At 51.5% G+C, this 19,093-nt stretch overlaps 2 protein-coding genes across 8 annotated transcripts; both read left to right on the top strand.

The window, feature by feature from the left end:
* The first annotated feature begins 2,150 nt into the window (after positions 1–2,150).
* Positions 2,151–14,667, top strand: FANCE (FA complementation group E). Of its 6 annotated transcripts, none has more exons than XR_012375893.1 (11): positions 2,151–2,607; positions 4,289–4,357; positions 6,108–6,717; positions 7,272–7,316; positions 7,607–7,666; positions 7,976–8,119; positions 8,526–8,649; positions 8,858–8,936; positions 10,293–10,355; positions 12,055–12,180; positions 13,747–13,765. XR_012375893.1 is itself a non-coding variant. In XM_073884761.1 (11 exons), the coding sequence occupies exons 1-11, from the start codon at positions 2,330–2,332 to the stop codon at positions 13,846–13,848; spliced, it is 1,704 nt and encodes a 567-aa protein (XP_073740862.1). In that variant the 5' UTR covers positions 2,151–2,329; the 3' UTR covers positions 13,849–14,667. The 6 variants fall into 6 exon arrangements, 3 of the variants coding, with proteins under 3 accessions (XP_073740862.1, XP_073740863.1, XP_025718300.1); XM_073884761.1 differs by having other exon boundaries at positions 10,289–10,355; positions 13,747–14,667; XR_012375894.1 differs by lacking the exon at positions 13,747–13,765 and having other exon boundaries at positions 8,480–8,649; positions 10,289–10,355; positions 12,055–12,119.
* A 449-nt stretch (positions 14,668–15,116) lies between these two features.
* Positions 15,117–17,571, top strand: RPL10A (ribosomal protein L10a). Of its 2 annotated transcripts, none has more exons than XM_025862457.2 (6): positions 15,117–15,229; positions 15,490–15,564; positions 15,641–15,721; positions 16,079–16,227; positions 16,901–17,073; positions 17,368–17,571. In XM_025862457.2, the coding sequence occupies exons 1-6, from the start codon at positions 15,132–15,134 to the stop codon at positions 17,536–17,538; spliced, it is 747 nt and encodes a 248-aa protein (XP_025718242.2). In that variant the 5' UTR covers positions 15,117–15,131; the 3' UTR covers positions 17,539–17,571. The 2 variants fall into 2 exon arrangements, with proteins under 2 accessions (XP_025718242.2, XP_025718244.2); XM_025862459.2 differs by having other exon boundaries at positions 15,157–15,176.
* The last annotated feature ends 1,522 nt before the right edge of the window (positions 17,572–19,093 follow it).

The raw sequence follows: 19,093 nt of genomic DNA, 5'->3' as shown, positions 1-19,093 counted from the left end.
TCACCCGTCACTTGACCTCTGTGAAACTTCACTTTATGCTCCTAAGAGTATGAGAGTGGAAAGGGCAAATAACATCTTAGTATTAGGAAAATAGTAGTGACATCATGGATCCCATGAAAGGGTCTCCATGATCCCCCAGGGTTCTTGAACCACCCTTAGAACTTTCCTTCCTGCTCTCCTTTCCATTGGCTAGAATGCCCACCTTAGTGGGCATGAGCCAGAGCCACCATCGCAGAGTAAAGCTGAGAGTTGAGGACTGGCAAAGCACTGAAGGTTATTTAGCATTCCTGACCCTACCCACTACTTGTCAGGGCCTGTCTCTCCCCTCTCCCCCAACAGCTGGTCATTTGAAGACCAAAGATATCTTCTATGAAGTTAGAACAGTTAACCTGAGATAGAGGTGTTGGCAAAAAACTTCTTTCCTGCTATTTAAGCCTTTGCAAGGCAGTCACTAAGAAATACTCCTTAGTCTTTACCAACACCTCCCATAAAATTATTTTGGGAAAAAACATGGCTCCAGTGGAAATCAGATCCAGCTCAAAATATTCCTACGGCTTACCATACTGTTCAGGGGCGCCTGGCGGACTCAGTCGGTAGAGCATGCAACTCTTGATCTTAGGGTCATGAGCTTGAGCCCCACATTGGGTGTAGAGATTACTTAAAAACAAACAAGATATTCCTATGGCTTACAGTACTATTTAGAGTGAAAAACCAAAGGTCCTCTTTATGACCTCAAGGCCTCACAAGATCTAGCCCAGTTACCTCTCTGATCTCTTCTCTGATTACTCTCCAGCAAGTACATTCTGCTCCAGCCACACTATGTCTCGGGGACTTTGCATGTGCTGTCCCCTTTGCCTGAAATGGCCTCCCTACAGATCTCTATCTCACTTGCTTCCTTATCTTCTTCAGGTTCATCTTGCCTGACTACCTACTTAAAATTACCTCGCCCTATCTCCCTTCCCTGCTCTATTCTTCTTCTTGAAAGCACTAATCACAATCAAACATTCTATTGTTTACTTATTAGTTGTCTCTCCTCTCTAGAGTGTCAACAACAGTGAGAAGGGTCTTTGTTTTGTTCCCCAAATCCCCAGCCCTAGGTGCTCAGTAAAGGTTTATTGAATGAATGGATGTGTGTTGCTGCAGAAGCTGGGAGAATGGTAAATAGAAACTGGAACCCAAAGTAGGGTTTATGGGTGCTGTGGGGGCTCTTCTATCTCTTTATTTTTTTTTAAAGACTTCATTTGAGAGAGAGAGAGACAGAGAGAGCACAAGCAAGGGGAGAGGCAGAGGGAGAGGGAGAAGCAGACTCCCTGCTGAGCTGGGAGCCCGACTCTCATGACCTGAGCTGAAGGCCGATGCTTAACCATCTGAGCCACCAGGCACCCCATCCCCTCTCTCTTTATTTTTATCCTCTGCAGTGATTCCTCCTTTCCCTCCACTCCACTGGAAGTCTGCCTTCTCCAGCAGATTTCCTTAAACTGAAACATTCGGAGGTGGAGCCCCTCCTGGCCCCTTAGAAACAACCAGAGCAAGCTGGCTTCCTGGACTTCAGAGGAAGTTCACAGCAAGGCCTTTGGCCATATAGATAGTGTTAGGTTTTACTACCACCCCATTCTCAGGGGTAGTTGTGTATCAAATATTTCTGGAGAGGACTGAAACCCTAGTGATGACAACTGATGGCCTATAGAGGAGGTGACGTCAAGGTAGGGTGGTAAACTGTGATCAAATCCTATCGCAAAAAAAAAAAAATCCTATCGCAAAATCCATGATCTACACATAATATGGACATCAGCTAAAGTTAAATGATTCTTGGATCCTGAAGAACAGGATCCCTGACAACCATTCTGAATCCACCTCTCGTCTGCTTACTGCAGGGAGCAGCGGAGGAAGGAAGGTGAGGGTCAGCAGGCAAAGATCCGTCCCTCCGCCAAGTCCCGCCCTATCTTTGGCATGACCCCGCCCACGGCCGAACACCCTTGTTGTGGCCCCGCCCCATCCGTGGACTTCCCTCGGCCTTCGTCCCGCCCCCTTACTCCGTTCCTCCGTCTCTCTATGGCCAAGACCACCACTGGCCCCGCCCCTTCCGGCCTGCCCTCGCCCCCTCCCTTCACGTCCGGCCCCGCCCACTTCGTAGGTTTCTAAAGGCGCGCGCGAATCTTGTCAGGCTCTGGGCCGCTGAGCTCCGTGTGGGACGCCGAGGCCGGCCGGTGGCAGGTGCGGGAGGAGGCTGGTCGCCACGTCGGGGCAGGCGCTGGCGTTCTGCTCCCTTTCGCCAGTTCTCGAGGCTGAGGTCAGGAACCAGAGCGGCGGCCGGCGCAGCCCCGGGGCCATGGAGTCCCGGAGCCCCGGAGCCCCGGGCATGGCGGCCTCGGAGGCGGCGCCCGCTCTGGCTGAGGACGCGGGGTCGGCGCCCTGGGCGCAGCTGGACACCCCCGCCCGGTTCCTGCTGCAGGCGCTGCAGTCGGGGCCGGAGGGGGCGCGGCGCGGCCTGGGGCTGCTGCGGGCGCTGGGCAGTCGCGGCGAGGAACCCTTCTGCTGGGGCTACGTCCTAGAGGCGCTGTGCCGGGAGGAGCCCGTCGTGGAGGGCCCGGACTGTCGCCTGGAGCTGTAAGTCGTCTGGTCGCGGGGCGCCACCCCACTTTTCTGGATGAGGAGACCACGACCCGGAGAGGTTCATTAGTTCCCCACAGCCAGGCGTCCCTGTCGCGCACCCTGGGCGGGGGGCATCCAACAGACCTTCACTGAGGACCTACTGGGTGCGGCCGGAGCGGGTAGACATAGGCCTCCCGCCGCGTGTAAATGAATAACTAGAAGCCGGTGGACTCAAATCGCTTCCGATCATATAACTTTCTTCTCTAAGGAAATCGAACTCATACCTCCAGTGTAGGGATACTTAGGTATAACCGAGTGGACACAAGGGTAAAAATACGTACATTATAAAGTATACAAAGTAGAAATTTAAAACATGGTGACTGAACAGACATCTGACGGAGTGGGTTTATAATGTCAAATTTTCAAAGCAGAGTATACATTTTAGGGCAAAATCACTTTCCTTATGGATGGTGTTCTTGATCATTTATGGTCTTTGGGGTGACTCTGAACTTTATTTCTTATTTTTTTGGCCTCTTTATGTAACTGACAATTTCTCCTCAGAGCAGAAGGGTCAGCTCTGCCATTTTCTTATTTGGTGGGCTTCCGTTACTGGTATTCAGTTTCTTTCTTTCTTTCTTTTTTTTTTTTTAAAGATTTTATGTATTTATTTGTGAGAGACAGGGAGAGAGAGGCAGAGGGAGAAGCAGGCTCCCCACAGAGCAGGGAGCCCGATGCTGGACTTGATCCCACAAACCTGGGATCATGACCTGAGCCAAAGGCAGACGCCTAACCGACTGAGCCACCCAGGCGCCCCATGGTATTCGGTTTCTTTTCAGTCATCCTTATCAGCCGTGTATGTCCATTTAGTGAGGTTGGTTTTGTTAAAGGACATAATGCAGTATCCATAAATGCATTTAATTATCATAATTAACGAAAATATACAAAGTTTAAAAAAAAAGTGAGGTGCCCCCTTCAGCCTCTAGGGGGCTGAAGAGCCGGCTTTGCACTCTTGGATACCCCTCCCTCAGAATTAGGCTGGAGACTAGACTATGAAGGGCCATTCACACCCCCCATACGTTAAGTTGTAATGCTTAATTTCTTACGTTTTAGATAAGGAGAAATGGAAATTCTAATATTGTTTTCCCACACCCCACTTTGAATTTCTTTCAAGAAATGGATTAGGAGAGGGGCACCTGGGTGGCTCAGTCATTTGAGCATGGGGCTCTTGATCTCTGCTCAGGTCTTGATCTCAGGGTCCTGAGTTCAAGCCCCATACTGGGCTCCAGGCTGGGCGTGGAAACTACTTAAAGAGAGAAAGAGAGAGAGAGTGTTTTCTGCATCCCCAAATTGGAGGCCATAGAAATGTTTATCCAGCTGTATGCTTTTTTCTGGACAGAATAGGAGGAGGACTTAATCTAGGGTCCCTGGTTAGAACTTTATTTCAGGATAATTGGTTTCTTTCATAATCCCATGTATTTTATCTTATATATTTAACACTTATTCTGATAAGGGGTCCATGCACACAAAAATGTTAAAAGCCTTTGAAGTAGGGTCTTCCCCACCTCTGCACTTCTCAATATCCTCTACAACAAATTGGCTATCTTTTTAATTTTTGCTTTAGTTTTCTCTCTCACTTAGTGTTTGTTGTTCACAAAGAAATAAAAGTCAGATTTTTTTTCTCTTTCACACATCCCAGGTGCCCCTTGTATGTGATGACAAGCAGCCCTGCAAAATCACATAGAGAGGAGCAGAGGCATGATGGCAGGTGGGCTCGATGTACCCATGACTTGCTTGCCACACCAATAAGCCTCAGGTCACACAGCATCTGGATTCTTGCGTTGCCAGCATGGCAGATGGCTGCATTGCTCTGTCCACAGTAGCCTGGCTAACCTCTGGACACTTATTCTTGGAGAGTTTATTCATTCAGTAGATATGCACCCAGTCCCTGTGATGGGCTGATGCTGTGCTGGGTACGGGACGTGCAGAAAGGAGAATCTGCCTCTGCCTCTCAGGAACTCAGTGGGGTGAAAGGAATGGCAAAGCTAGACAGCTGTGACCTTGTAAGTTCCAGGGGATAGCCAAGGTGAGCACAGGGCTGCAGAGTAAGCACTGCACAGCATCCTGGAGTACTACTACTACTATTATTATTTTTGTTTTGGGTCTTGGCCCATCCCATAGCACATTCTTTTTTTTTTTAAATTTAATTTATTGGGGCGCCTGGGTGGCTCAGTCGTTAAGCGTCTGCCTTCGGCTCAGCTCATGATCCCAGGGTCCTGGGATCAAGCCCCACATTGGGCTCCCTCCTCAGGGGGAAGCCTGCCTCTCCCTCTCCCACTCCCCCTGCTTGTCTTCCCTCTCTCGCAGTCTCTCTCTCTCTGTCAAACAATAAAATCTTTCCAAAAAGTTTTTTTAATTTATTTATCTTTTTAAGTAAGCTCAATGTGGGGCTTGAACTCAGGACCCTGAGATCACGAGACACATGCTCTAAGGGGTGCCTGGGTGGCTCAGTCAGTGAAGCTTGTGACTTGTGATCTTGGGGTTGTGAGTTTGAGCCCCATGTTGGGTGTAGAGTTTATTTTAAATAAATAAATAAAATCTTTTTTTTTTAAAGATTTTATTTTATTTATTTGATAGAGAGAGCACAAGCAAGGGGAACGGCAGGCTGAGGGCGAGGGAGAAGCAGACCCCCTGCGGAGCAGGGAGCCCGATGCGGGGCTCGATCCCAGGACCCTGGGATCATGACCTGAGCGGAAGGCAGACGCTTAACGACTGAGCCACCCAGGCGCCCCTAAATAAATAAATAAAATCTTAAAAAAAAAAAAAAGTCAGATGCTCTACTGACCAAGGCAACCAGGGGCCCCGGAGTATTATTTTTATTTAAAGTTGGGGAAGGGACTTTTTTTTAATGTAAAACAAGGATCTTTATAGAGTAGGTTTCTTTTTCTTTTTTTTAAGATTTTATTTATTTATTTGTTGGGAGAGAGAGAGAGAGAGAGAGCACAGCACGGGGAGGGGCAGAGGGAGAAGGAGAAGCAGACTCCCTTTTGATCAGGGAGCCTGATATGGGACTCGATCCCAGGACCCTGGGATCATGACCCGAGCCGAAGGCAGACGCTTAAGGACTGAGCCACCCAGGTGCCCCTAGAGTAGGTTTCAGTGTGAATTTTTTGAGCTGAACTAAGTGTTGAAGAGCAGAGCCTAGCACAGAATACATGAATACGTGCTCAACTTTAACAAAATGGAATTGTTAAAAAAAAAAAAAAAGTGGAATTGCTCAGAGAACTTTTGGCTGTTTAGCAATAGTAAAAGGAACTCAAACTGGCTTCACCACCACAGCAAAACATACATGCTCAGTGAAGGCCTCATGCTGACCCCCTCCGTCCCCACTGCCCTGCAGGCACCGCCTCCTAGCCGCCCTGTCTGTCCATTGCCCTCCCACCTCTAGCTCTGCCCCGGCTGTCCTCTGCTCCTTCCAGCAAGATGCTCTTAACTGCTTCTCCTCCTCCTGCTACCAGGAGGCCACTGCTGCTGCGATTGCCCCCGTTATGCCAGAGGAACCTGATGTCCCTGCTGATGGCTGTCCGGCCCTCGCTGCCCGAGAGCAGCCTGCTCCCGGTGCTGCAGATTGCACAACAAGCGCAACAAGCCGACGCCTGGCTCCGGGCCCTGGGGCAGTTGCTGCGGAGGGACCTGAGCGCCGGGGTAGCGGTTGAGGGAGCGGGCCCCCTGTCTACACACTGCCAGAGAGAGCTCCAGGGCCTGTGCGGGCGGCTGCGCCAGGGAGGCCGGAGGCTGCAGTTAGCCCAGGCTCCCGTTCCCGACGAGGAAGAGAAGGAGGGCCAGGACTCCCCGCGGCCTGGGAAACGCAGAAAGGGGCCAGAGGAAGAGCTTGCCAGTCCTGAGGGCCAGAGGGCCCCCAAAAGGTTCCGGCGTTTGGAAAGGGAAGGGGAAGGAGGTCAGGAGGAGGAGAGACGTGAACCTGAATCTTTGGAGACCCGGGCAGCTGGAGGAGGTGCCTCACCCATCAAGAACCAGCCTGTCAGAGCTGAGCCCAGGGAGGCTGGTCAGAGTCTGGAGGAGGCTCAGGGCCTAGCCGAGAATTTGGAGTTGCCCAAAGCTGTCCAGGTACTAGAGGGGGGGAGGTTGGGTTTAGAGTGATCCTCCAGGAGTGGAGGGGTTTATCCAGGGCAAAAGCTGGTTGGGAGACTATTTCCCAACTGGGATAACTGGAGTCCACGGAGCAGGGGTGGGATTAAGGGAGTAGTCTCTGCTCCCCAGACTCTGGGGAGGGGGTGGTGAGGAAGTTAGTGGAAAGGGAGGGTCCCTTGGCCTCAATGATCTACAACACGAGGTTAAGGGATTGCCAGGCAAGAAGAGAAGGTCCAGAGCTGTCCTGTGGAGGGTGTGGAATCGTGCCAGCCTCCAGCCAGCCAGTCCTCCCAACCCATTAGGGTGGGTGCAGGGAGGACAAGTCTAAGCAGCTGCATTTCCACGGGCCTTGTTGACTTCGAGTTCTTAAGCACCTCTCAAGGTTTAGGCTTCGTGTTCTTGACTCTCTTGAATCATCCTTGCCTGCTAGCTCCCACTGATCCGGGGCCTTCTTGGGAGAGGGGGCTAGGATGGCCTGGGGCCACACCGTGTTGGTAGGAACTTGGCAGTGACTGGGCTCTCCTCTGCAGGACCAGGTTCCCAGGCTGCAGCAGCTGCTCAAGACCTTCGGGGAGGTACCTGGCCCCCGCTCACCGTTGCCCCTCGTCCACCTGCCACCTAGACCTCAGCCCTGCCCAGGGAAGCACAGACTGTTTGGACAGCGGGGGGTTGGAGTGGGGGTCTGAGGACAGTCACTGCAGGGGCTTGTCTTGGCCCAAGGACAGATACATCATCTAACCCCAGACAAGTCCCTCTCCTCTGGTAGCATCCAGGCTCCTCATTCACCCATGCTGCCAGACAAAGGGGTGGTCTCTGACTCGTCACCAAGGGCTCTGCCAGCACGAACATGGATTTGCCTTTCCAGGGGTCGGAGGGTGCCCCCCCGCCTGAGCTGCAGCTTCTCCATGAATGCAGTCCTAGCCAGGTGAGTCCAGAAAGACTGCCTGGCCCTGAGGGTACATCCCCTCTCCCCAGCCTTTTTCCATTTAAGTCTGTGTTTCCTTGCCTCATATGGGAATTGGGGGAGGGGATTTTGTTGGGGTTTTTGGCCCCTTGGGTAGGGGGCACCCTGTGTGTTCTCTTTTAGCCCTTGGATATTCACCACAGGGGTAGCTTTCCCTGCCTCACCTTACCTTGGAGTGTCCTTGCCCCGCCCATTCTGCTGCCAGGTCAGCTTGAGACAGCCTAGCAGGGGCAGACTGAGTGCATCTGTGTCATCCCTCCTACTTGGCAGATGGACCTGCTGTGTGCCCAGCTGCAGCTCCCGCAGCTCTCGGACCCAGCTCTCCTGCAGCTCTGCACCTGGCTCCTGTCCGTTTCACCAGATCTTAGCCTTAGCAATGCGACCGTTCTGACCAAGAGCCTCTTCCTTAGACGGGTAGGTGTGTTGCGATACACTTGGCATGCTACGGACTATGGGGGAGAGAATCTGAGCCCTCAGAAGGGTGGCGCTTCGGAGAGCAGGTTCCCAACCTTGTAAGGCGTCTGGCTAGTCGAGGCAGCCTGGGGCAAGGGAAGGGCATGGACCTCTAGGCCATCTATCCACACAGCATCAGATTCCTCCCTTGTGGGCCCCAGACCCTCCCAGAAGCTGAAGGGATTTCGGAGCTGAGGAAGGAAGTTTTGTGTCTTTTCCAATGGGGGAATCCATGTGAGTTCTAGATAAAAGAACTTCTGTTTTTTCTTTGTAACATGTATCACCATCTTAAATACATGTCTGGTAAACATTTATTAAAAGGAAGAAGAAACGAATGGATTAATATTTTCCTCCCCGTTGGCTGTAGATTCTCTCCCTGACTTCCTCAGCCTCCCGCCTGCTCATGACTGCCCTGACCTCCTTCTGTGCCAAGTATGCCTATCCTGTCTGCAGAGCCCTTCTTGGCCCCGTGCTCCAGGCCCCAGGAACAGGTAATTCTGGAACCAGCCCCAGGCCTGGTAGCTCTGCCCTCTGGGTTCCCAGCACCCTTCACTCCAGGGGACCTTGGCAGTTGTGTATTCAGTCAGTAAAGATACCTTGCTTCCCTGACGATGCCCCCCTATAACGAGCCAGGCGTTCTGTTCCATCCTCTCCTGCCATCTGCCCCCAGACCCCCCCACTCTGCTGTCCCCTCCCCAGGTCCAGCTCAAACAGAGTTATTGTGTTGCCTCCTGAAGGATGAGGCCCTGGAGCCAGACATGCAGCTTCTAATGCTGGGGTGAGTGTACAGGCCCCTACTCCCAGCCCCTCTCACTGGCCCAGCCTGCTCCTGGCATTCTGGAGCTGGAGCCGCCTGGGTAGCAGGTCCTGTGCCTGAAAGATGGGCAGCGGTCCAGCAGTGACTGCAACAGTCTCTCGCTGTGGCCCGAGCCTGGCTTGTGCCTTGCCCCCGTGGGCCTGTGCAAGTTGCCATCCCGGGACCCTGCGCAGGTGGTGCCGGGTTCCAGGCTTCTGGGCCAGGTGCCTTGGGGAGCACAGGGGAGAGGCTGGTGGTCACCCGAGCATGGTTAAGAGTTCTGGCTCTGGAGCCAGGCGGACAGGATTTCGAATCTCAGCCTTGCCCTGGGTCAATTCAAACAGCTTTCTCCATGTCTCTGAGCCTCTGGTTCCTCATATGAAAGATGGGGCTGATATTTACTCGGTAGGATTTTTCTAGATGTGTTTTTCTAGATTAAATGTGATAATGCATATAGACCTCAGCACAGTACTTGGCCCCGAGTTGGTGCTCAAAAATTGTCATTAAATTGGTGTTCAATTTGGGTATTAAAACTGGGGAGTCAAGATCCAGACACGTAGAAACAAATGAGTAGCTAAGAGCCCACTGACACTAAAGTGAACTATAAAATGCTGACTCTCACATGAGAAGGGGACAGTCAGAACAGTCACGTCAGCCACCACTGATCGAGTCCTTTCTCTGTGCTTTACAGTCATTCTCTCAGTTAGTCTTCACCCAGTGCTGTGAGGTGGGTGCCGTGGCTGCCCTAGAGACAGAAAACCTGAAGCCCAGGGCTGTTAAGGGACATGGGCCAAAGGTCACAGAGCCAGCAAGGCAAGTGATAAAGCCTGGGATCAGACTCAAGGCTGTGCAGCCAAGAGGCCACACTGCTTGCTCCCGGGTGTGACACAGTCCCTTTCCACACGGGTAGAGGACTGCCCTAGCCCGGGAAGCACGGCTGGAGTGGCCGTCCCCGTGGGCCAGGCTCTGCCCTCGAGAAAGCCTTATGGGCCTCTCACTGCACCATCACCCTCTTCCCTGGGTCACCCTCACCTTCTGTACCCACGATGCACTCTCCACTCCTGCTTGCTTTTCAGGAAACCTTGGTGCACCTTACGCCAGATCCTTCGTGGTCTGCCCCAGGAGTCTTGGGCTGTAGCCTTCCAAGCACTTAGTGTGGACTGGCTACTGTGTGGCCGCCAACATGGGTCGGCGGGTGGGGTGGGGTGGCTCTGACTACTTGCTCTGATGGCTGGGGGATCTTGGCTGTCTCCGGGGCCTTGCTCTGCCTTGAGGGTAGGAGCAGTAGATACCCAGATGTGGGCTGTCCTCAGCGGGGCCTGTGCTTTTTGTAGACAGATCTTGGAGCTGCCCTGGAAAGAGGACACTTTCTTGGTGTTGCAGTCACTGCTGGAGCGGCAGGTGAGCAGGCTGCCTTGGGGAAGGGTGGCTGAGGACGTGCCGCAGTGCTGTGGACAGGCGTGGGCCTCCTGGGTTTCTGGTCCCTCCGGGGATGGAGGCAAGCGGAACAGCTGCCCTGCAGCAAGCTGGGCTCTTGACAGTGGGTGAGTCCTAAGGCTTGAAAGGCTAGTAGCCGAGAGAGGACTGCATGGTAGAGCCCAGCTCCACTTCTTCCTAGCTGCGTGGCCTTGGGGAGGGACTGTGTGTGTGTGTGTGTGTGTGTGTGAAATTTTTTATTTATTTTATTTGTTTTATTTTATTTTTATTTTATTTTATTTTATTTATTTGAGAGAGAGGGAGCAAGTGAATGCAGGAGGGAGAGGGAGAGAGAATCTGAAGCAGACTCTATGCTGAGCACGAAGCCTGACAGGGGGCTCGATCCCATAATCCTGGGATCGTGACCTGAACAGAATTAAGAGTCAGATGCTTAACTGACTGAGCCACGAGGCACCCCAAATTTAATTTTATTTTTGAATAAATAAATAATAAACATATTCACAATTTTTAAAAAAGATTTTATTTATTTATTTGAGCGAGAAAGACAGAGATAGCACGAATGGGGAGGAGAGGGAGAAGCAAACTCCCCGTGGAGCAGGGAGCCTGATGCGGGACTCGATCCCAGCTCAATCCCAAGACTTTGGGATCATGATCTGAGCCGAAGGCAGACACTTAACCAACTGAGCCACCCAGGCTCCCCTCACAAAATTTTTTTTAAGATTTTACTTATTTACTTGAGAGAGAGAGAGAGAGTGCATATGTGTGGGGGGAGCGGAGGAAGAGGGAGAGCCAGAATCCCAAGCAGACTCCCCACTCAGTGCAGAGCCCTACTTGGGGCTCAACCCCATCACCCTGAGATCATGACCTGAGCCGAAACCAAGAGTCAGATGCTTAACCGACTGAGGCACCCAGGTGCCTCTATGTTCACAAATTTTAAAGCTCAAAGGATATAGTGAAAAATGCCGCCCCCTCCCCGCCATCCAGACTCCCCTCTCCAGGGCTAGTCAGTGTTAGTGGGTTTCAGGGGAACTCTCCCAGAGATGCTTTTATATACAAGAACACGTGTTTAAGTTGACTTTTTGCCTACTTTTTTACGTAGATGGCAACACACCGAGCTCAGTGCTCTGTACTTTGCTTTTTTAACTTACAGTATATTTTTGCAGTTTTGCCATATGACTACCTAAAGTTCTGCCTCATTTGTTTATAACTTAGGGAGCTGACCTAACCTCTTTACACCTCAGTTTTCCCCTCTACAAAATGGGAGTGATGATAGTATATACCACACAAGGCCGGGGTGTGGTCGAAATGGTCATTGGTGTAAAATGCTCAGAACGGTGCCTGATGCATAACAAGTATTTATTAAATTATTATTAAGGAGAGCTATTGTTATTATGCTGGCAGTACCCTGGGGACTCCTTGCGCCTTTATATCTTCAACCACCAAGGGAGGCTGAGACCTGTGCGCCAGGCTTTATGTGTATTATTTCATTTAATTCTTTACCGTCTTTAGCGTTAGATATCATGAGCACCATTTTTACAGATGCAGAAACTGAGGCTTTGTTTGGTTATGTGACCTGTCTAGGGTTACTTAGTTAGAAAGTGGTAGAGGTCGGAATTGAATCCAGGGCACTTTCTTCTCTTGTCTCATCTCCCAATGTGTGCAGGTGGAGATGACCCCTGAAAAGTTCAGTGTGTTGATGGAGAAGCTCTGTAAAGAGGGGCCAGTGGCCACCACATCTGTGGCCTATGCCAAGCTCATGCTGACGGTGATGACCAAGTATCAGGCCAGTGTGAGTATTGGTAGGGCCATGAGGGCTGGTCCTGCTGCTCTGAGTATGCCACGAGTGCGTACGTCTAGATGTTTGCCAGGGAAGACACCCTGAGTGTTAGCCAGGGAAACTACAAGTTCAAGCCTTGGGGGGGAACGAGACTGCTTAGGAGTTCATTCATCCAGCCCACACTGCCATGAGCCAGATGCTGTATGGGGCCCTGAGGAATCAACAGTGTCCATAACACAGTCCCTGTCCTTGACTTGACACTCTCCACCGGTGCCAGGCCAGTGAGGCGGGAGAGAGATGATAACCAGATCAGCACAGTATCTGGAAGGAGCCAGGCGAGAGGTGTGTGCGGGGCATTTGGTTGCAGAGGGGGAGGAGGCGCAACTAAACCTTGTTTGTGGTTGGGAGTTCGGACAGGCTGCTCAGCTCTGAAAGGGTGAGTGGTGGCCAAGGGCCAAGGCTGAGGAAAGGGCATTTCAGGCAAAGGAAACAGTATAAGCGATGAGCGTCCAAGGGGATCTACGGGTAGTAGCTGAGGCCTAAAAACATGAGAGTGGTTGGTGGTAGGGGTGAGGTTAGACGTCAGAATTAAAACACTGAGAGCTGATACCACAGAGCCCCTGCTACGGCTTAGGCACTGTTCGAAGCCCTTTGCTTATGTTAACTTGTTAGTTTATTCCGTGTGTTGGCCCAATGATAAAATACTATTATTAGCTCCATTTTATAGATGAGGAAGTTGAAACCCAGAAAGATTAAAGTGACCTGCCCAAGGTCCCATGGCCAGGCCATGCTAGCATCTTATGGAAGACCCTGTAGGTTATGATGAGGAGCATGGACTTTATCTTGACGGTCAGGTGTTCTTGGCTGTTGGCTCTTTACCTTTTTTGGGGAGTCACAGTCCCATCTGATGACTTGATGAAAGCTATAGATCCTCCCAGAAAAATGAAAATCTGAACACACATCTAATGCGCAATTTCAGGAGGCTCCTGGATCCTCTGGAGACCCTGTAGATCCTGGAAGAAGGGCCTCCAATATGAGACATTGGTAGTTATCCCAGGGTCCCGCTGAAGCTTGAGTGACTTGGTCAGATTTGCATTTTATAAAGGAGTCTCTGGCATCTATAAGGAGTGGAGACTGGAGAGAAGATACATGGCAGAGACCTGTCAGGAGGTTGTAGTGGTAGGTCAGGGAAGAAATAGCAGGCCCCATAAGGAATGTGGCAGCCACAACGGAGTATCTCTGACCCTCAGTTTTCTCATCTGTATAATGGGAGTGTTGTGCAGATTACATGAAGTTATGTTTATAAAGTGTTGCTACGTAGTAAGCATCCAATAATTGTCATCTGTTATTAGTGTGGCTGACTTAGTAAGTTGAACAGTTAATATTTGACCGCAGGTCCACTTGAACACAAAGACCTTGTATAATCATGGTGAAGTAAAAGTAATGCATTTAGATATCTCCTCCATTGTCCTTGTGTCCTGATTCCTCTCTCTTTCCTCCTAAACAGTGCCATGGGGCAGAGGGGAAAGGGGAAGGATCGGTTGCTGGAGTCCTGATATGATTCTTCCTTCTCCTCAGATCACTGAGATCCAGAGGCTGGGCCTGGCCACAGCCCTAGAGCTCAACACCACTTTCCTGAGGAAGTCCCTGAAGGCCGCCCTGAGACATCTGGCCCCCTGACCATGCACTAAGGGACCACACTCCTGGAGCTCCCTCACCAGCTGCCTGAAGGATACTTCTGCCCTCAGCACCTCATCCTGACCCCTTGCCTGGGGGTAAAGGCTGAGCCTGGCCAACCCAGGGGTCCGCTGCCTCCCTGTTCCAGGATGCAGAGAGGACATCTTGGCCTCCCAGCCAGCAGGGAAGGTCCTGGGCTAAGCAGCCTTGATGAGCTTTATTTCCAAGGGATGCTGACTTTGGGCTCACTCCTTGTCACTTTTACTTCAGACCGTGGGGACAGAAACTTTCTGAAAGGCCTCAGTAGGGTCAAAGCAGACCTAGGTAGATGAATGATGCTTCAGGATCCCTGAGGTAACCTGTGTCCTCAGCACAAATCTCTTGCGCTCAAGTGTATGTTATGACCCTCTGTGTTCTGACTTGGATAATTTATTAAAAAGCAGTTATTTAATAAAAAGCAGGAAGTTTTAATATTTTCTTCAAAGCAACGGCTGCCTTCCTATGAACTCTGGGTATTTGTTGAAACCCAACAGACACCACCACCACCCACCCTACTCAGTGACAAGGGGCATCTTTTTCCTGGTGAAGGTGACAAAGTTCTCAAGTTCATTCATTCAGGTTCTTGGCGATGATGTGTGATACCACTCCCCTCAGCCCTATCAGAGCTGTCTGTTGAGTGGGTGAAGTGTGCACTGACCCCTGGGGAATAGGGCCTTGAAGGTGGGTGCAGCTGTCTGGAGTTGCAGAAGGTTTGTTCATAGTAAACACTTAACTGGGTAGGTGTGATTCAATCAGCTATCAGCTACCTTCCCAGCTCTTCCCCACTGCAGGCTTCGAGGGGCCGGGAACAGAACTTTCACGACATTTCCCTTCTCACCACTTCTCTGAAACCATGAGCCCCAGAGCAAGATGATTAGGGAGAGGTCAGGAGTAAAGCCTGCTTTTGAGACCCGAAGCAGATGCGGTGGGCAGAAAAGGGTGGAGGGACAAACATGCGGGAACTGCACGCTCTCAGCGGCCATCACGCTGCGGTGCCCAGGACCAGCCTCTTAAGTGGCCGGCAGTAGCAGGCGCCAATGGGGATGTTGTCCGCGTGCCACGGGGCGCCCGGGACCGCCGCACCTCCTCGCCTTGGAGCCAGTTTAGTTGTGCAGCGCGCGGCAGCGCCGTCTAGCGGCCGCGGACGGCGGCGCTCCCCGGGATTGAGCTACCCGGCCGGGCTCGGGAGGAAGCCACAGGAAAAGGCATCTCGCGAGAACAAGAGCCTTATTTGAGCGCATGCGCGAATGAATTCTCTCCTTTCCGGTTACTGCGGCGCGAAGAACTATGAGGTGAGTGGCGCTGGGGGAGCCATCCGCCCCCATCCGCGATTCCTGGCACCCTGGTAAGGAGGGAGATTTGCGGGCTGAATCGGGGGTGGTCTTTGCCCCTGTTTCGCTGAGGGGCATTTCTCGCCGGGCGTCGTCCTGTAGTCCCCGGCCCCCGGTAGGGTATCTCTTCCTCGGGGCTTGCTTCATTGTTGCGCCCAAATCGCCCGACGTGGTGTCCGGAATCCCCCCGGGTGGGGTGCGTCTGGAGGCCCGAGGCTTCCGACCGCGCCGAAGCCTCCAGGTGCCGAGCGCTCGTCTTGCGTCTCTCCCGCAGCAGCAAAGTCTCCCGCGACACCCTGTACGAGGCGGTGCGGGAAGTCCTGCACGGGAACCAGCGCAAGCGCCGGAGGTAAGCCCGGGCTCGGGGGGCAGGGCGGCGGCGTGGAAGCCGCGGGCGTCCGCCTGACTTTGTCGCCTTCTCTAAGGTTTTTGGAGACGGTGGAACTGCAGATCAGTCTGAAGAACTATGACCCTCAGAAGGACAAACGCTTCTCGGGCACCGTCAGGTTGGCACCGCTCTGACCCCACCCAGCTCTCCGTGCGCCCCCGTGCCCGTCGCCACCCTCCAGGCTCCTGTTGAGCTTGAGACGGGCGGGCGCGGGTGGCACGGACGCGCCTGGGTAGTTCAGACCCCCTGCCCCGGGCAGGCGTGGCTGGACGGACCCCCACCCTGGGTCTTAAAATAAGAGGGGAGGCGTGGGGAGGCCTTGGCCGAGCCCGCCGGCTAGTTTGAGAAGCTACACTAGCTGTTGGTGAATGTGGACGTTCTGGGTAAGGCTCCGTGGCTGCAGCGGTCCCAGGCCCCTTCACCTGCTTTCGGAACCCCACGCTGGGCTTGACCTCTTCTGTCCCCCAAAACGCAGGCTTAAGTCCACTCCCCGCCCCAAGTTCTCCGTATGTGTTTTGGGGGATCAGCAGCACTGTGATGAGGCCAAGGCAGTGGATATTCCTCACATGGATATTGAGGCGCTGAAGAAACTCAACAAGAATAAGAAATTAGTTAAGAAGTTGGGTGAGTGTGCCTTAGGGTGGTTTTGTATTTGGGCAGACAGTTGTCATGGGAGTGGTAGAAAAGTGGCGGTACTGCCATTTGGATTTTAAAATGATGGAAGAGGGTGCAGAGAATCATGATGGAAAAGATTGCTGTGGTGGGTTAACTTGAGTGGTAGTTTTTAACCTTTTAAAGATTCTTTTTATATTTGCTTTGAAGATTCTTTTTAAACAGGTGAGCTCCCCTAAGTTGACCAGTCAGGTGCTGGTATGTTCTGAAATAGGATTTCTACTTAAAACCCTCTCTCTCTTTTTTTCCTCCATCTTTATCCTATGTGGTGGAAGCATTTCACAGATAGGAAACTGGTACCCTGGTTGTCCTGTAACTAGGAAGTAGGCAGGCAGGATTTGAACTCAAGGAGTCTTAACCAGTGTGTGCATTTACTATTGGAACATGAGGAGAGTGGGTCAGCCTGTCAGCTTCTGACACCAGGTTTCGTGTGAATGTTGGGCCAGTAAAAGTCTAGGGGATGGAGATAAGCTGGAATGAGGAGAGGATTAAAAAGAGTTGGTACGCGGAGAAGAGGAGTAGAGTGTGGTGGTTAGAGGCCACTCTCGTGGTTGGTTAACGGAACTGTTTGGAGCTTGCCTTCAGGAGGCCAGATCCTAAGCATCCAATGGCTTCTTTTTACCAGCCAAGAAGTATGATGCCTTTTTGGCCTCAGAATCTCTGATCAAGCAGATTCCACGAATCCTGGGCCCAGGCCTGAATAAGGCTGGCAAGTTCCCTTCCTTGCTGACCCACAATGAAAACATGGTGGCCAAAGTGGATGAAGTGAAGTCCACCATCAAATTCCAGATGAAGAAGGTAAGGAGGTCTGACTGGGTTACATAGGTTAAGCCATGGTGGTGGTAGGCACCACCAGTCCTGAAGTTTACCCCGATTCTCCAAATGGGAGCCCTGGTTTGCCTTTCTTTGGATATTTAGGATGTGTGACAGTCACTGGGCAGAAATGAAGTTTTTCACATAGCCCTGGTCTTCCTGGCCTGGGGTCAGAGTACTGTTCGTAGGGTCCCTGGAGGGGTGGGGAGGGATAGATGTGCCTACTCTGATTCTTTTCCATCTAGCCACCAGCCTGATTTGACTTCACTCTTCTCGCAGGTGCTGTGTCTGGCAGTGGCTGTTGGCCATGTGAAGATGACAGATGACGAGCTTGTGTACAACATCCACTTAGCAGTCAATTTCCTGGTGTCCTTGCTCAAGAAGAATTGGCAGAACGTCCGGGCTTTATACATCAAGAGCACCATGGGCAAGCCCCAGCGCCTGTACTAAGGCACAGTTGAATAAATCCTAGTGCTACCCTTACCTGTCTGCCTGTGACTAGGGAGAGGGAGGTGATTTGTGAGCTGACACTGCATGCCATAGCACTGTGCTGGTGATGGCAGTTTCTGGCACCCACTGATGGGTGGTCACGTTCTCCATACTGCAAACCCGGAAGTACATTCTACCTACCTTCAAAGCCATGTGGTCTTATTTAGATCTCTTGGATACTTTATAACATGTGATGGGCTGCTAACCAGGACTGAAGCTTTTCTGAACCCAGAGAAGGGCTAAGACTCCAGCTTCTAGTGCTCCCACTGCTTGCTAGTGGAAAGAGAGGGGGAGGGGGAGGGTAGGACCTTAACATTTTGAGCACATTGACTCCGTTTTCAGCAGCATGCTTAACCTGTGGCCTGAAGTTGCTTCTCTAACCGTGATTTCTTTCCCTGGGCTTCTTGTTTTAGCCCTCTAAATTGTGCATTTGAGCCGTTGGTAGCGATCACAATGTTCCAAATGGAGATTGGGTTCCTAGATTCTAAAAGATGGGAGGGGGCACAACCCTGATTTGCTTGTCTGACTAAATTAAATACTCTATTCAGGGTAGTAACTTACTGTGAGATGCTTAGGAAAACACAAGTAGGAGACCTATAAGATAATGTAATTGCCCCTGTTTTCTAGGAGAGTTTAGCAAATGGGTAGAATCAAGCTGTGGAAACTTAGGCCCTCTGCCCTCCAGGTAGGTAGGCTCTGCCCTCTTCCTGACCTGAGGCACTTCCCTGTTGGGTGTGGGTTTTGTTTTGTTTTAAGATTGTATTTGAGAAGGGGGGGGGGGGGGGAGAAGACTCCGCACTGAGCAGGGAGGCTGATTGAGGGATCCCAGGACCCTGGGATCATGACCTTGAGCCAAAGGCAGGAGCCACCCAAGTGCCTCTTCCCTGTTGGAGTTCTTGCCTCCAGCACCAATTACTGGGAAGTTGGGTTTTGGTATGGGAAATCTCTCTGATTTTAAGTTAGTAATTTTGCTTAAAGGTAAAATGATTACAACCTAATCTTGGAATGAGTCTTGAATTTGGGTTCCAGGGTTAATAGGCGTAGTTTGCTCTTTGCTCTGCTCTATTAAAGCATTAGGAGTGATAAAATACCTATGCTTGTTAGACAATGTTCCAAACAGGGAGGGAAAAAAAGCTGTCGTATAAAACTAGCTGGGACCCAATTTTATGACAGAAAGTTTATGCAGAGTAAAAGTGATTGGAAGTTACTATATCAGAACGTTGGCCATGCTTGGGCGCCTGGGTGGCTCGGTTAGGCGACTGCCTTCGGTTCAGATTGTGATCCTGGAGTCCCGGGAGCCCGCTTCTCCCTCTGACCCTCCCCCTCCCCATGCTCTGTCTCATTCTCTACCCCTCAAAATCTTAAGAAAATGTTGGCCATGCTTAACTAGGGGAGAAAAATGGGATTTTCTGAAGTTCTACGATCTTTGTAATCGTAAGAAAAACCAAGGCAAAAAGGATATTTTGATGACTAAGGGAGTGTAATAAATGGCATTTGTCCGGCCTCCACAGTGTGT

The sequence above is a fragment of the Callorhinus ursinus genome, unplaced genomic scaffold, assembly GCF_003265705.2.
Source record: "Callorhinus ursinus isolate GAN/ISIS: 27379988/994484 unplaced genomic scaffold, GSC_fseal_2.0 scaffold59, whole genome shotgun sequence".
NCBI lineage: Eukaryota > Metazoa > Chordata > Mammalia > Carnivora > Otariidae > Callorhinus > Callorhinus ursinus.
The sequence above is the reverse complement of the archived record's forward strand: the minus strand, read 5'-3'. Positions and strand labels throughout refer to the sequence as shown.

Coding starts and splice junctions, on each gene's coding strand:
- FANCE (XM_073884761.1), top strand. CDS start 2,330: ATGGAGTCCCGGAGCCCCGGAGCCCCGGGCATGGCGGCCTCGGAGGCG. Junction 7,667..7,975: donor ATGAATGCAGTCCTAGCCAG/GTGAGTCCAGAA, acceptor CCTACTTGGCAG/ATGGACCTGCTGTGTGCCCA. Junction 12,181..13,746: donor TGACCAAGTATCAGGCCAGT/GTGAGTATTGGT, acceptor CCTTCTCCTCAG/ATCACTGAGATCCAGAGGCT.
- RPL10A (XM_025862457.2), top strand. CDS start 15,132: ATGAATTCTCTCCTTTCCGGTTACTGCGGCGCGAAGAACTATGAGGTG. Junction 16,228..16,900: donor GAAATTAGTTAAGAAGTTGG/GTGAGTGTGCCT, acceptor TCTTTTTACCAG/CCAAGAAGTATGATGCCTTT. Junction 17,074..17,367: donor TCAAATTCCAGATGAAGAAG/GTAAGGAGGTCT, acceptor CTCTTCTCGCAG/GTGCTGTGTCTGGCAGTGGC.